Consider the following 13490-nt stretch of genomic DNA (forward strand, 5'->3'; position numbering starts at 1 on the left):
CAGTTGGATCAAGCCGGCAGGTAGACTAGTGCTTAGAGCGTTGGGCCAGTAATTGAAAGGTTGGTGGATCGAATCCTCGAGCTGACAATGTAAAAATCTGAACAAGGCAGTTAACCCACTGTTCCTAGGCCATCATTGTAAATAAGAATTTGTTCTTAACCAACATGCCTAGTTAAATAAAGGTCCCATTTTTTAAAAGCCTAACAAATCTAAGATTTTGGTTGAGACCAAAAGCAGGATGCAGACAAGACCCGGGTGCTGACAACATCCCCTTGACATACACTACCGTTCCAAAGTTTGGAACTTAGAAATGTCCTTGTTTTCCATGAAAACATACATGAAATGATTGCAAAATGAATAGGAAATATAGTTAAGACGTTGACAAGGTATTAAATAATGATTATTGATTGAAATAATAATTGTGTCCTTAAAACATTGCTTTCGTCAAAGAATCCTCCATTTGCAGCAATTACAGCCTTGCAGACCTTTGACATTCTAGTTGTCAATTTGTTGAGGTAATCTGAGGAGACTTCACCCCATGCTTCCTGAAGCACTTCTCACAAATTGGATTGGCTTGATGGGCACTTCTCACTCCTCTTTCTATTCTGGTTAGAACCTGTTTGCACTGTTCTGTGAAGAGAGTACACAGCGTTGTACAAGATCTTCAGTTTCTTGGCAATTTCTTGCATGGAATATCCTTAAATACTCAGAACAAGAATAGACTGATGAGTTTCGGAAGAAAGTTATTTGTTTCTGGCCATTTTGAGCCTATAATCGAACCAGCAAATGCTGATGCTTCAGATACTCAACTAGTCTAAAGAATGCCAATTTATTTGCTTATTTAATGAGCACAACAGTTTTCAGCTGTGCTAACACAATTGCAAAATGTTTTTTTAATGATCAATTAGCCTTTTAAAATGATACATTTGGATTAGCTAACACAATGTTCCAAAGGTATGCCAAGGTACAAAGGCATGCCAATTGGTATTGGTATGTTATGCAGATCACATGGAACATCCTCATCGCATGCCTCTTCAAATGATTCCAACCTCCTAGTGTGGAAAGATACAGTTGAAGTCGGAAGTTTACATAAACTTAGGTTGGAGTCATTAAAACTTGTTTTTCAACCACTCCACAAATTTCTTGTTAACAAACTATAGTTTTAGCAAGTCGGTTAGGACATCTACTTTGTGTATGACACAAGTCATTTTTCCAACAATTGTTTACAGACAGATTATTTCACTTATAATTCACATTATCACAATTCCAGTGGGTCAGAAGTTTACATACACTAAGTTGACTGTGCCATTAAACAGCTTGGAAAATTCCAGAAAATTATACCACGGCTTTAGAAGCTTCTGATAGGCTAATTGACATAATTTGAGTCAATTGGAGGTGTACCTGTGGATGTATTTCAGGGCCTACCTTTAAACTCAGTGCCTCTTTGCTTGACATCATGGGAAAATCAAAAGAAATCAGCCAAGACCTCAGAAAATTGTAGACCTCCACAAGTCTGGTTCATCCTGAAGGTACCACTTTCATCTGTACAAACAATAATACGTAAGTATAAACACCATGGGACCATGCGGCCGTCATACCGCTCAGGAAGGAAACGCGTTCTGTCTCCTAGAGATGAACGTACTTTGGTGCGAAAAGTGCAAATCAATCCTAGAACAACAGCAAAGGGCCTTGTGAAGATGCTGGAGGTAACAGGTACAAAGTATCTATATCCACAGTAAAACGAGTCCTACATCGACATAACCTGAAAAGCCGCTCAGCAAGAAAGAAGCCACTGCTCCAAAACCGCCATAAAAAGCCTGACTACGGTTTGCAACTGCACATGGGGACAAAGATCACACTTTATGGAGAAATGTCCTCTGGTCTGATGAAACAGAAACAAAAATAGAACTGTTTGGCCATAATGACCATCGTTATGTTTGGAGGAAAAAGGGGGAGGCTTGCAAGCCAAAGAACACATGACTGTAAGTCGCTTTGGATAAAAGCGTCTGCTAAATGGCATATATTATTATTATTATTAACACTGGTGCACTTCACAAAATACATGGCATTATGAGGATTGAAAATGATGTAGATATATTGAAGCAACATCTCAAGACATCGGTCAGGAAGTTAAAGCTTGGTTGCAAATGTGTTTTCCAAATGGACAATTACCCCAAGCATACTTCCAAAGTTGTGGCAAAATGGCTTAAGGACAACAAAGTCAAGAGTAGCCATCACAAAGCCCTGACCTCAATCCTATAGGAAATTTGTGGGCAGAACTGAAAAAGCGAGGCCGACAAACCTGACTCAGTTACACCAGCTCTGTCAGGAGGAATGGGTCAGAATTCACCCAACTTATTGTGGGACGCTTGTGGAAGGCTACCCGAAACGTTTGACCCAAGTTAAACATTTTAAAGACAATGCTACCAAATACTAATTGAGTGTATTAAACTTCTGACCCACTGGGAATGTGATGAAATAAATAAATCATTCTCTCTGCTATTATTCTAACATTTCACATTCTTAAAATAAAGTGGTGATTCTAATTGGCCTAAGACAGGAAATTGTTACTAGGATTCAATGTCAGGAATTGTGAAAAACTGAGTTTAAATGTATTTGGCTAAGGTGTATGTAAACTTCCAACTTCAACTGTTTCTAAAACACAGGAAAATCCGGTTTTAGACGGCACTTGGCCTTTATAAGGTTTCCTGTAAACAGGCTAAATTAACAATGTCTACACTGTATTTCTGATCAATTTGATGTTATTTTTATGGGCAAAAATATGTGCTATTCTTTCAAAAACAAGGAACTTTCTAAGTGACTCCAAACTTTTGAACGGTAGTGTACAAACACATTGTGGAGACTGAATGGGAAACAATTGGTTTTGCATCTGAAAAGGCACCCTATCCCCTATGTAGAGAATTACATTTAACCAGAGCCCACATCCACTTGTTTAATGTGTCTGGAAGTGCTGACTCTCCACCAGTGGTGGAAAAAGTATTCAATTGTCACACTCAAGTAAAAGTAAATATACTTAAGTATCAAAAGTATAAATCATATCAAGTTCCTTACATGAAGTAAACCAGGCAACACCATTTTCTAGTTTGTTTTTATTGATGGATAGCCAGGGTCACACTCCAACACTTAGACATAATTTACAAACAAAGCATTTGTGTTTAGTGAGTCCACCAGATCAGAGGGAGTAGGGATGACCAGGGATGTTCTCTTGATAAGTGTGTGAATTAGACCATTTTCCTGTCAAAATGTAACAAGTACATTTGGGTGTCATGGAAAATGTAAAATGTACGTTATTTTCTTCAGGAATGTAGTGAAGTAAAATTAAAAGTTGCCCACAATATAAATAGTAAAGTACAGATACCCCCCGAAAGTACCCGCCGAAGTCCAGATCGGGTTCTGTTGGTTCCACCCCCCAGCACCGTCGCTCCATGAACGGTGCCCATGGAGCTGGGAGGTGCTGTGCATAGGGATATTGGAAGAGGATTCGGTTCGTGCACCATCTGTGGCCGGTCACACAGCCGGTCGGTGCCGGGTTGGTTCCTGTCAGATCACGGTGAGATACAGTTACCCGCTACCTCTAATCGACACGGCGATCGAGTCAATGCATAGGCCACACTTCTTCACCAAACTAGATCTCAGAAGTGCTTACAACCTGGTGCATATCCGGGAGGGAGACGAGTGGAAGACTGCGTTCAGTACGACCTCAGGGCATTATGAGTACCTCGTCATGCCGTACGGGTTGATGAATGCAGTTTTCCAAGCCTTTGTAGACAACATATTCAGGGACCTGCACGGGCAGGGTGTAGTGGTGTATATTGATGACATTCTGATATACTCCGCTACACGCGCCAAGCATGTGTCTCTGGTGCGCAAGGTGCTTGGTCGACTGTTGGAGCATGACCTGTAAGTCAAGGCTAAGAAATGCCTGTTTTTCCAGCAGTCCGTCTCCTTCCTATGGTACAGTATTTCCACCTCGGGGGTGGAGATGGAGAGTGACCAAATTTCAGCCGTGCGTAATTGGCCGACTCCCACCACGGTAAAGGAGGGTTTGCCAATTACTACGGGAGGTTTATCCGGGGTTTTTGTCAGGTAGCGGCTCCCATTACCTCACTGCTGAAGGGGGGCCCGGTATGTTTGTAGTGGTCGGCTGAGGCAGACAGGGCTTTTGGTCACCTGAGGGCTCTGTTTACCTCGGCTCCCGTGCTGGCCCATCCGGATCCCTCTTTGGCGTTCATAGAGGAGGTGGACGCGTCTGAGGCTGGGATAGGAGCCGTGCTCTCTCAGCGCCCAGGTACGCCACCGAAGCTCCGCCCCTGTGCCTTCTTCTTGAAGAGGCTCAGCCCTGCGGAGCGAAACTATGACGTGGGGGACCGGGAGCAGTTGGCTGTCGTCAAGGCTCTGAAGGCGTGAATATATTGGCTTGAGGGGGCTAAACATCCTTCTCTCATCTGGACTGACCACCGCAATCTGGAGTACATCCGGGCAGCGAGGAAACTGAACCGTCGCCAGACAAGGTGGGCCATGGTTTTAACTCGTTTAGTTTTTTCCTTTTCCTACAGACCAGGTTCCCAAAACGTGAAGGCAGACGCACTGTCCCGACTGTATGACACAGATGAGCAGCCCATGGATCCCACTCCCATACTCCCGGCCTCCTGCCTGGTGGCGGCCGGTAGTGTGGGAGCTGGACGTGGACATTGAGCAGGCGTTACATGCAGAGCCCGCTCCCCTCCAGTGTCCTGCTGGGTGTCTGTACGTTCCGTCTGCTGTTTGTGACCGGTTGATCTATTGGGCCCACACGTCACCCTCCTCTGGTCATCCTGGGATCGGTTGGTCGGTGTACTGTTTGGTTGGGAAGTCCTGGTGGCTTACCTTGGCCAAGGACATGAGGGTTTATGTTTTCTCCTGCTCGGTGTACGCTTACCCGTTCCACAGCGGCCTTGGTCGCACCTGTCGTTGGATTTTATTACCGATTCCCCCCCCCCCTCACAGGGAAACACCACGATCCTGGTCATTGTGGATCGGTTTTCTAAGTCCTGCCATCTCCTCCCTCTGCCCGGTATCCCTACAGCCCTACAGACTGCGGAGACCTTGTTTACACATGTCTTCCGGCACTACGGGGTGCCTGAGGATATAGTGTCTGATCGAGGTCCCCAGTTCACTTCGAGGGTCTGGAAGGTGTTCATGGAATGTCTGGGGGTCTCAGTCAGCCTTACCTCGGGGTTTCACCCCAAGAGTAATGGGCAGGTGGAGAGAGTGAACCAGGATGTGGGCAGGTTTCTGCGGTCGAGATGGCTCGCTCTGCCACTCCGCCACTCCTCCACTAACCTCTCCCCCTCCTTCCAGTGTGTACTAGGGTACCAGCCGCTTCTGGCGCCTTGGCATCAGAGTCAGACCGAGGCTCCTGCATTGGACGACTAGTTCAGGCGTGCGGAGGAGACATGGGACGCCGCCGATGTTCACCTCCAGCGGGCCATGCTGTGCCAGAAAGCCAGCGCAGACCGTCACTGTGAGGCCCTGGGGGACCGGGTCTGACCCTCGACCCGGAACCTGCCCCTCCGACTGCCCTGCCGGAGGCTGGGCACGTGGTTTGTGGGGCCATTTCAAGTCCTGCGGAGAGTGAACAAGGTTTGTTATAGGTTACAGCTCCCCCTGATTACCGTATTAACCCCTCGTTCCATGTGTCTCTCCTCAGGCCGGTGGTGTTTGGCCCGCTCCAGGAGTCTGAGGTGCGGGAGGTTCCTCCGCCCCCTCACTGAGGGGGCCCCAGCATACTCCATTCGCTCTATACTGGATTCGAGGCGTCGGGCGAGGGACCTTCAGTACCTCGTGGAGTAGGAGGGGTACGGTCCAGAGGAGAGGTGCTGGGTTCTGGTACACTGGGTCCTCATAGGCTATGCAGGTTTATAGTCTATCATATGAATCCTACAGACAAATATCATATGTGTGTTTTGAAAAACATGATATAGACCGGTCTACCAGCTTTCTTCAACTACTTGTAAAGGTTTCGACTGTCTCTTTTAGGCCTGAAAGGGATGAGGATTTAATTGGCTTGGATCCACTGTGGCAGTGTGCCAAAACGGCAGGAGAGATGGACTTCTCTAAACTGCCATTGATTCCTTTTTACATGGACCTTGGCAACAGAGGATGTTTTTCCTTTCAAAGGTCAAGCACTATATGGGATGTACTGCTCTGCTCTAATCTTTAATGGTGTGAGTAATTATTGAGAGAGAGAGATAAGATTGTTATCAGAGTATAGACAGAAAGGCTTGAGAATTCATTGACATCCCTTAGGCAAGAGCAGGACCTCAATCAAACGTCTGTAGAGGTGGTCCCTAACAACACAATTACTTTTACTTTGACGTCGCAAGATTATTAGTGATAACTACACCAAACAAAAAAGCAATGCAATGTACATAGTATTCTTTAGAGTCTAATCTACTCCTTCAGAACAAATCTGATTGTTCTAATATACAGCAATTTCCATCTACTTTGCTTCAGTCCCTTCCCTTCTACTAGAACAGCAGAACGAAAAGAAACAGCTTTGCATCTGGAACTGATGCTGATTAAACGAAACACTGGAGAGTGATGACCGATTCCAAATTGCACCTTACTCCTCCCCCTTGGCCCTAATAATCCGATGTTGGCAGATCTGTAGTGTCTGGATGGGTACCGGCAGTGTACTGATAGAGCTTCCACCATATCGCTTCTACCTTACAGATCTGCAAACACTGAAGGGTTAGTGCCAGGGAAAGGGGTAGGATGTGACTTATGACTGGTGATAGAAGTGTGAGTGGAGGAAGGGGAGGGGCTTGTGACAGGAAGTTGTAGTGTGATGTGCCAACCTCCATGTACTCCGTGCCCACCCATGGTGACCAGCAGGGGCTCACTGGGGAGACCATCTGTCTGACTCACGATCCATGGGACGTTTGGGAACAAACATACCAAGCACACCCCCGGGTTCCCACCCACTCATGCACAGCATGGTCAGACACAGACAGAAGCATCATGGCCAAGTCCCTCCCGAGAGCAACCTTTTGATGTATTCCCATAAGCACTACCACTGGACCACACTGCATTTTTTAGCTTCAAGCCTGTGTTGTAGAATATTCTTATTTTACGCACTCTCTGAAACGTGTCAAAAGCATCTCATTACTATATATCTCCTGTTTGTCTTGTGTGGACTGGTGACTGAGAAATGCATTAACATTTTTTCTAGGATACATTTTGCTCAGAAATGTAGTAAAGGAAATCAAACATGTCATTTGTTGCACAGATAGATCAAGATATGTATTTTTGTTGGGTTTCCTCATTCTCTGATCGAGAGAGGGTGATCACACATTTCATCTCCATGCAGGTTTTAGCAGTGGATGTAACGGGAGTGTTCCTCCGACTGTCACTGGTGAGGCTGCCCACTGAGGAGTGTAAAAGCCTTGGATTCATGACGAGGTGACATCAGCCATGGATGGCTGCCAGGGAGAACTGTGTGTGTGTGTGTGTGTGTGTGTGTGTGTGTGTGTGTGTGTGTGTGTGTGTGTGTGTGTGTGTGTGTGTGTGTGTGTGTGTGTGTGTGTGTGTGTGTGTGTGTGTGTGTGTGTGTGTGTGTGTGTGTGTGTACATGCATGTAGAATTAGGAGCAAGATGCTGTTTGGCTGAGCTTTCTGAAAAGCATAGTGACGTTGTAAGTTGTAGACAATCTTTGTCTATCCAGTCAGTGTATCAATTGCTGCTTTCAATAACTGCATTGCATTGTGGTTCTTACAGTAGCATGATGTCTATAATTACAGCCAAGTGTTTAGCTACTCTAACCTCCATTGACAACATGGCTCTTTAAGACAGGGGTCACACTGTATGGTCTGTTACATCCAGAGGTTATTTCCAGACAGAAAAGACATTGGTTTAATGAGTAGGTTGACTGAAGCATAATTCAACTTTCCTAAAGTGTGTCCCACAGTGAGTTCCAGTCGGATCATTACTGTACAGCTACTCCAACATGCTCTTTTATAGATTGAGCTGTCATTGTTCTCTGTGTTAATGCTTCCCACTCATTTATCATGGGATACGGCAGGGTATCCAGAACCGGTGTTCTTCTATAAAGGGCTTGAGTTATAGAAATGTGATTTACCTGCAAGACCTGGACCTAATAAATGAGTCATACGAGGAGGCCATAGTGCCTCTTGATAACAGGTATGGGTATTTATAGTGCACGGCTACGGCAGGTAGGTCAAGGTGATTTTCAAAGATGGGGACATTTTTTAAATTGAATATTAAATTGATGAAAATGGTCAGTCATGGTTCATTTAATAGATGGTTTGATTGTCCCAATGGAGGTTTGACTCCATAGGCGAGCGATGAAGGTGTCTGTTTTATGTTTTTTGAACTATGCAATTCCAGTGTCTTTGCCTCAGCTCCTCCTCCTCCTTTTACAAGCAGATGGCTAACGTGTAGGGGGGCTGTAGTGTGTGTGCGTTGGTGTGTGTGTGTGTGTGTGTACGTGAGTGCGCGCATGTGTGTGTGTGTTGGGGGGAGGGGGTGGTGGTGGGGTTTGGGTTGTGTGTGTGTGTGGGTGGGTGGGTGGGAGGTGGGTATGCTTTTTGTCATGCCATGCTTTTGTCACTTCTAGGTTAGACGACTGCAATGCTCTACTTTCCGGCTACCCGGATAAAGCACTAAATAAACTTCAGTTAGTGCTAAATACGGCTGCTAGAATCCTGACTAGAACCAAAAAATTTGATCATATTACTCCAGTGCTAGCCTCTCTACACTGGCTTCCTGTCAAAGCAAGGGCTGATTTCAAGGTTTTACTGCTAACCTACAAAGCGTTACATGGGCTTGCTCCTACCTATCTCTCTGATTTGGTCCTGCCGTACATACCTACACGTACGCTACGGTCACAAGACGCAGGCCTCCTAATTGTCCCTAGAATTTCTAAGCAAACAGCTGGAGGCAGGGCTTTCTCCTATAGAGCTCAATTGTTATGGAACGGTCTGCCTACCCATGTCAGAGACGCAAACTCAGTCTCAACCTTTAAGTATTTACTGAAGACTCATCTCTTCAGTGGGTCATATGATTGAGTGTAGTCTGGCCCAGGAGTGGGAAGGTGAACGGAAAGGCTCTGGAGCAACGAACCGCCCTTGCTGTCTCTGCCTGGCCGGTTCCCCTCTTTCCACTGGGATTCTCTGCCTCTAACCCTATTACAGGGGCTGAGTCACTGGCTTACTGGGGCTCTCTCATTCCGTCCCTGCAGGGGGTGCGTCACCTGAGTGGGTTGATTCACTGTTGTGGTCATCCTGTCTGGGTTGGCACCCCCCCCCCTTGGGTTGTGCCGTGGCGGAGATCTTTGTGGGCTATACTCAGCCTTGTCTCGGGATTGTAAGTTGGTGGTTGAAGATATCCCTCTAGTGGTGTGGGGGCTGTGCTTTGGCAAAGTGGGTGGGGTTATATCCTTCCTGTTTGACCCTGTCCGGGGGTGTCCTCGGATGGGGCCACAGTGTCTCCTGACCCCTCCTGTCTCAGCCTCCAGTATTTATGCTGCAGTAGTTTGTGTCGGGGGTTCGGCAAGGGTCAGTTTGTAGTTTCTCCTGTCTATTTCTTTTTTGATTTTTCGTTCACCGTTTACACCTGTTGTTTTGGGTCATCCCTGTAGTATTGGTCTAGTAATTCTATCCTATCTATTCGGTGTCCTGTGTGAATCTAAGTGTGCGTTCTCTAATTCTCTCCTTCTTTCTTTCTCTCTCTCGGAGGACCTGAGCCCTAGGACCATGCCCCAGGACTACCTGACATGATGACTCCTTGCTGTCCCCAGTCCACCTGGCCATGCTGCTGCTCCAGTTTCAACTGTTCTGCCTTACTATTATTTGACCATGCTGGTCATTTATGAACATTTGAACATCTTGGCCAAGTTCTGTTATAATCTCCACCTGGCACAGCCAGAAGAGGACTGGCCACCCCACATAGCCTGGTTCCTCTCTAGGTTTCTTCCTAGGTTTTGGCCTTTCTAGGGAGTTTTTCCTAGCCACCGTGCTTCTACACCTGCATTGCTTGCTGTTTGGGGTTTTAGGCTGGGTTTCTGTACAGCACTTTGAGATATCAGCTGATGTACGAAGGGCTATATAAATACATTTGATTTGATTTGATTTGATTTAGTATCTGTTGCATTCAGGTCCTACAAATCCTACAGGAAATACCCTATGCCCTATACTGAATTAAAGTGGTGTGACATCCCACACAAGAATTCTTTAGAAACCATTATGTATGGACAAAATATACCAGATGATTACTGTGTATTATTACAGCTGTGTGAAAGCTTGAACCCTTAACGCAGCATTTCAAAAACTCAGTTGTTATGCCCGTCGTTCGAATGAGACCAAGATGCAGCGTGAGGTAGGTTACTCATATTTTAATGACAACCAGTAAAAACAAGAAAGAGAAAACCAACGAAACGTACAGCCTTGTAGGGCTCAACAGCAACAATACAAGAACAAGATCCCACAACATAGGTGGGAAAAAGGCTACCGAAGTATGATTCCCAATCAGAGAACACGATAGACAGCTGCCTTTGATTGGGAACCACACTCGGCCAAACACAAAGAAATACAACACATAGATTGCCCACCCAAATCGCACCCTGACCAAACCAAATAGAGACAAAATTCTGATGTATTCCTTTAACTCCAGAGGTTTTCTTAAACTGTACCTGTACCATAGAAGTTGTCAGATCTTCAGTACAGGCAGGGTTGGGTAGGTTACTTTCTAAATGTAATCTGTTACAGTTACTAGTTACCTGTCAAAATGTGTAATCAGTAACCTAACTTTTGGATTACACAAACTCAGTAGCGTAATCTGATTACATTCAGTTTGTGAGGACCAACGCTGGAGTAGAGAAGCAGGTATGGGGAGTCAAACATTTAATCGGTACAGACATGGAACAAGACAGGAACGGCATCAGCACACGGGTATACAAGGACATATGACAATCAATGCTGAAGCGAGGAACAGAGCGCGGGAACAAACAGACCTAGGGGAGGTAATGACAGAGGTGATTGAGTCCAGTCCAGGTGAGTCCAATAATCGCTGATGCGCATTACGGGGGAAGACAGGTGTGCGTAATGATGGAGGAGCTGGCCGAGGCGGAGGAGCCTGACGATCCTGCTGTGGCGTGGGAGCCCCATGATCTGGCGGAGGAGTAGCAGCCTGATGAGCCGGCTGGGCATAAAAACCTGACGATCAGGCCGAGGTCTTACGTGTGATGGGCGCCTTCCGAGCCAACCGGGGCAAGAAACCTCTCAAGTCAGCTAGGGCGTGACAGGGCGTGACAGGCCGACGGGCTGGCTTCGGCACCTCTGGCTTAGGCACCTCTGGCTTAGGCACCTCTGGCTTAGGCACCTCTGGCTTCGGCACCTCTGGCTTAGGCACCTCTGGCTTAGGCACCTCTGGCTTCGGCACCTCTGGCTTAGGCACCTCTGGCTTAGGCACCTCTGGCTTAGGCACCTCTGGCTTAGGCACCTCTGGTTTAGGCACCTCTGGTTTAGGCACCTCTGGCTTAGGCACCTCTGGTTTAGGCACCTCTGGCTTAGGCACCTCTGGTTTAGGCACCTCTGGCTTAGGCACCTCTGGCTTAGGCACCTCTGGTTTAGGCACCTCTGGCTTAGGCACCTCTGGCTTAGGCACCTCTGGCTTAGGCACCTCTGGTTTAGGCACCTCTGGCTTAGGCACCTCTGGCTTAGGCACCTCTGGCTTAGGCACCTCTGGTTTAGGCACCTCTGGCTTAGGCACCTCTGGCTTAGGCACCTCTGGCTTAGGCACCTCTGGTTTAGGCACCTCTGGCTTAGGCACCTCTGGCTTAGGCACCTCTGGCTTAGGCACCTCTGGTTTAGGCACCTCTGGTTTAGGCACCTCTGGCTTAGGCACCTCTGGCTTAGGCACCTCTGGCTTAGGCACCTCTGGTTTAGGCACCTCTGGCTTAGGCACCTCTGGCTTAGGCACCTCTGGTTTAGGCACCTCTGGCTTAGGCACCTCTGGCTTAGGCACCTCTGGTTTAGGCACCTCTGGCTTAGGCACCTCTGGCTTAGGCACCTCTGGCTTAGGCACCTCTGGTTTAAGCACCTCTGGCTTAGGCACCTCTGGCTTAGGCACCTCTGGTTTAGGCACCTCTGGTTTAGGCACCTCTGGCTTAGGCACCTCTGGTTTAGGCACCTCTGGCTTAGGCACCTCTGGCTTAGGCACCTCTGGTTTAGGCACCTCTGGCTTAGGCACCTCTGGCTTAGGCACCTCTGGCTTAGGCACCTCTGGTTTAGGCACCTCTGGCTTAGGCACCTCTGGCTTCGGCACCTCTGGCTTAGGCACCTCTGGCTTAGGCACCTCTGGCTTAGGCACCTCTGGCTTAGGCACCTCTGGCTTTCTGGCACCTCTGGCTTAGGCACCTCTGGCTTAGGCACCTCTGGTTTAGGCACCTCTGGCTTAGGCACCTCTGGTTTAGGCACCTCTGGCTTAGGCACCTCTGGCTTAGGCACCTCTGGCTTAGGCACCTCTGGCTTAGGCACCTCTGGTTTAGGCACCTCTGGTTTAGGCACCTCTGGTTTCTGGCTTAGGCACCTCTGGTTTAGGCACCTCTGGCTTAGGCACCTCTGGTTTAGGCACCTTGGCTTAGGCACCTCTGGCTTAGGCACCTCTGGTTTAGGCACCTCTGGCTTAGGCACCTCTGGCTTAGGCACCTCTGGCTTAGGCACCTCTGGCTTAGGCACCTCTGGCTTAGGCACCTCTGGTTTAGGCACCTCTGGCTTAGGCACCTCTGGCTTAGGCACCTCTGGCTTAGGCACCTCTGGCTTAGGCACCTCTGGTTTAGGCACCTCTGGCTTAGGCACCTCTGGCTTAGGCACCTCTGGCTTAGGCACCTCTGGCTACTATGATTTGTTCATGTCTCTTATTTTGTGTTATGTTGTGTTTATTTATTAAAACACTCACTCCCTGAACTTGCTTACCCGACTCTCAGCACACATCATTACAACTACTTTAGTAGTTTTTTTGGGTATCTGTACTTTACTATTCATATTTTTTACAACTTTTACTTTTACTCCACTACATTCATAAAGAAAATAATGTACTTTTAACTCCTTATATTTTCCCTGACACCCAAAGTCCTCTTTACATTTTTAATGTGAGGGCAGGACAGTAAAATTGTCTAATTCACTCACTTCTCAAGAGAACATCCCTGGTCAACCCTACTGCCTCTGATCTGGCAGGCTCACTAAACACAAATGCTTAGTTTTAAATTATGTCTAAGTGTTGAACTGTGCCCCTTGCTATCTGTAAATAAAAAAAAACAAGAAAATTGTGTTGTCTTGTTTGCTTAATATGAGGAATTTTAAATGATTTATACATTTACTTTTGATACTTGAGTACATTAAAGTCTAAAAGTATTTGGTTTTAAACTCAAGTAGTATTTTACTGGATGACTTTCACTTTTACTTGAGTCA

The 13490-nt window shown here is 46.9% G+C and overlaps 1 protein-coding gene across 1 annotated transcript; it reads right to left on the bottom strand.

Annotated features, from left to right (window-relative positions):
• Positions 1 to 11241: 11241 nt before the first annotated feature.
• LOC124033043 (protein PELPK1-like) lies at positions 11242 to 13013 on the bottom strand. Its single transcript, XM_046344965.1, is given in 5 exon segments — positions 11242 to 12413; positions 12416 to 12600; positions 12602 to 12659; positions 12662 to 12914; positions 12996 to 13013. Coding segments are annotated over 5 exon segments (1686 nt in total).
• Positions 13014 to 13490: the final 477 nt, after the last annotated feature.

Source organism: Oncorhynchus gorbuscha, linkage group LG04, assembly GCF_021184085.1.
Source record: "Oncorhynchus gorbuscha isolate QuinsamMale2020 ecotype Even-year linkage group LG04, OgorEven_v1.0, whole genome shotgun sequence".
Taxonomy (NCBI): Eukaryota; Metazoa; Chordata; class Actinopteri; order Salmoniformes; family Salmonidae; genus Oncorhynchus; species Oncorhynchus gorbuscha.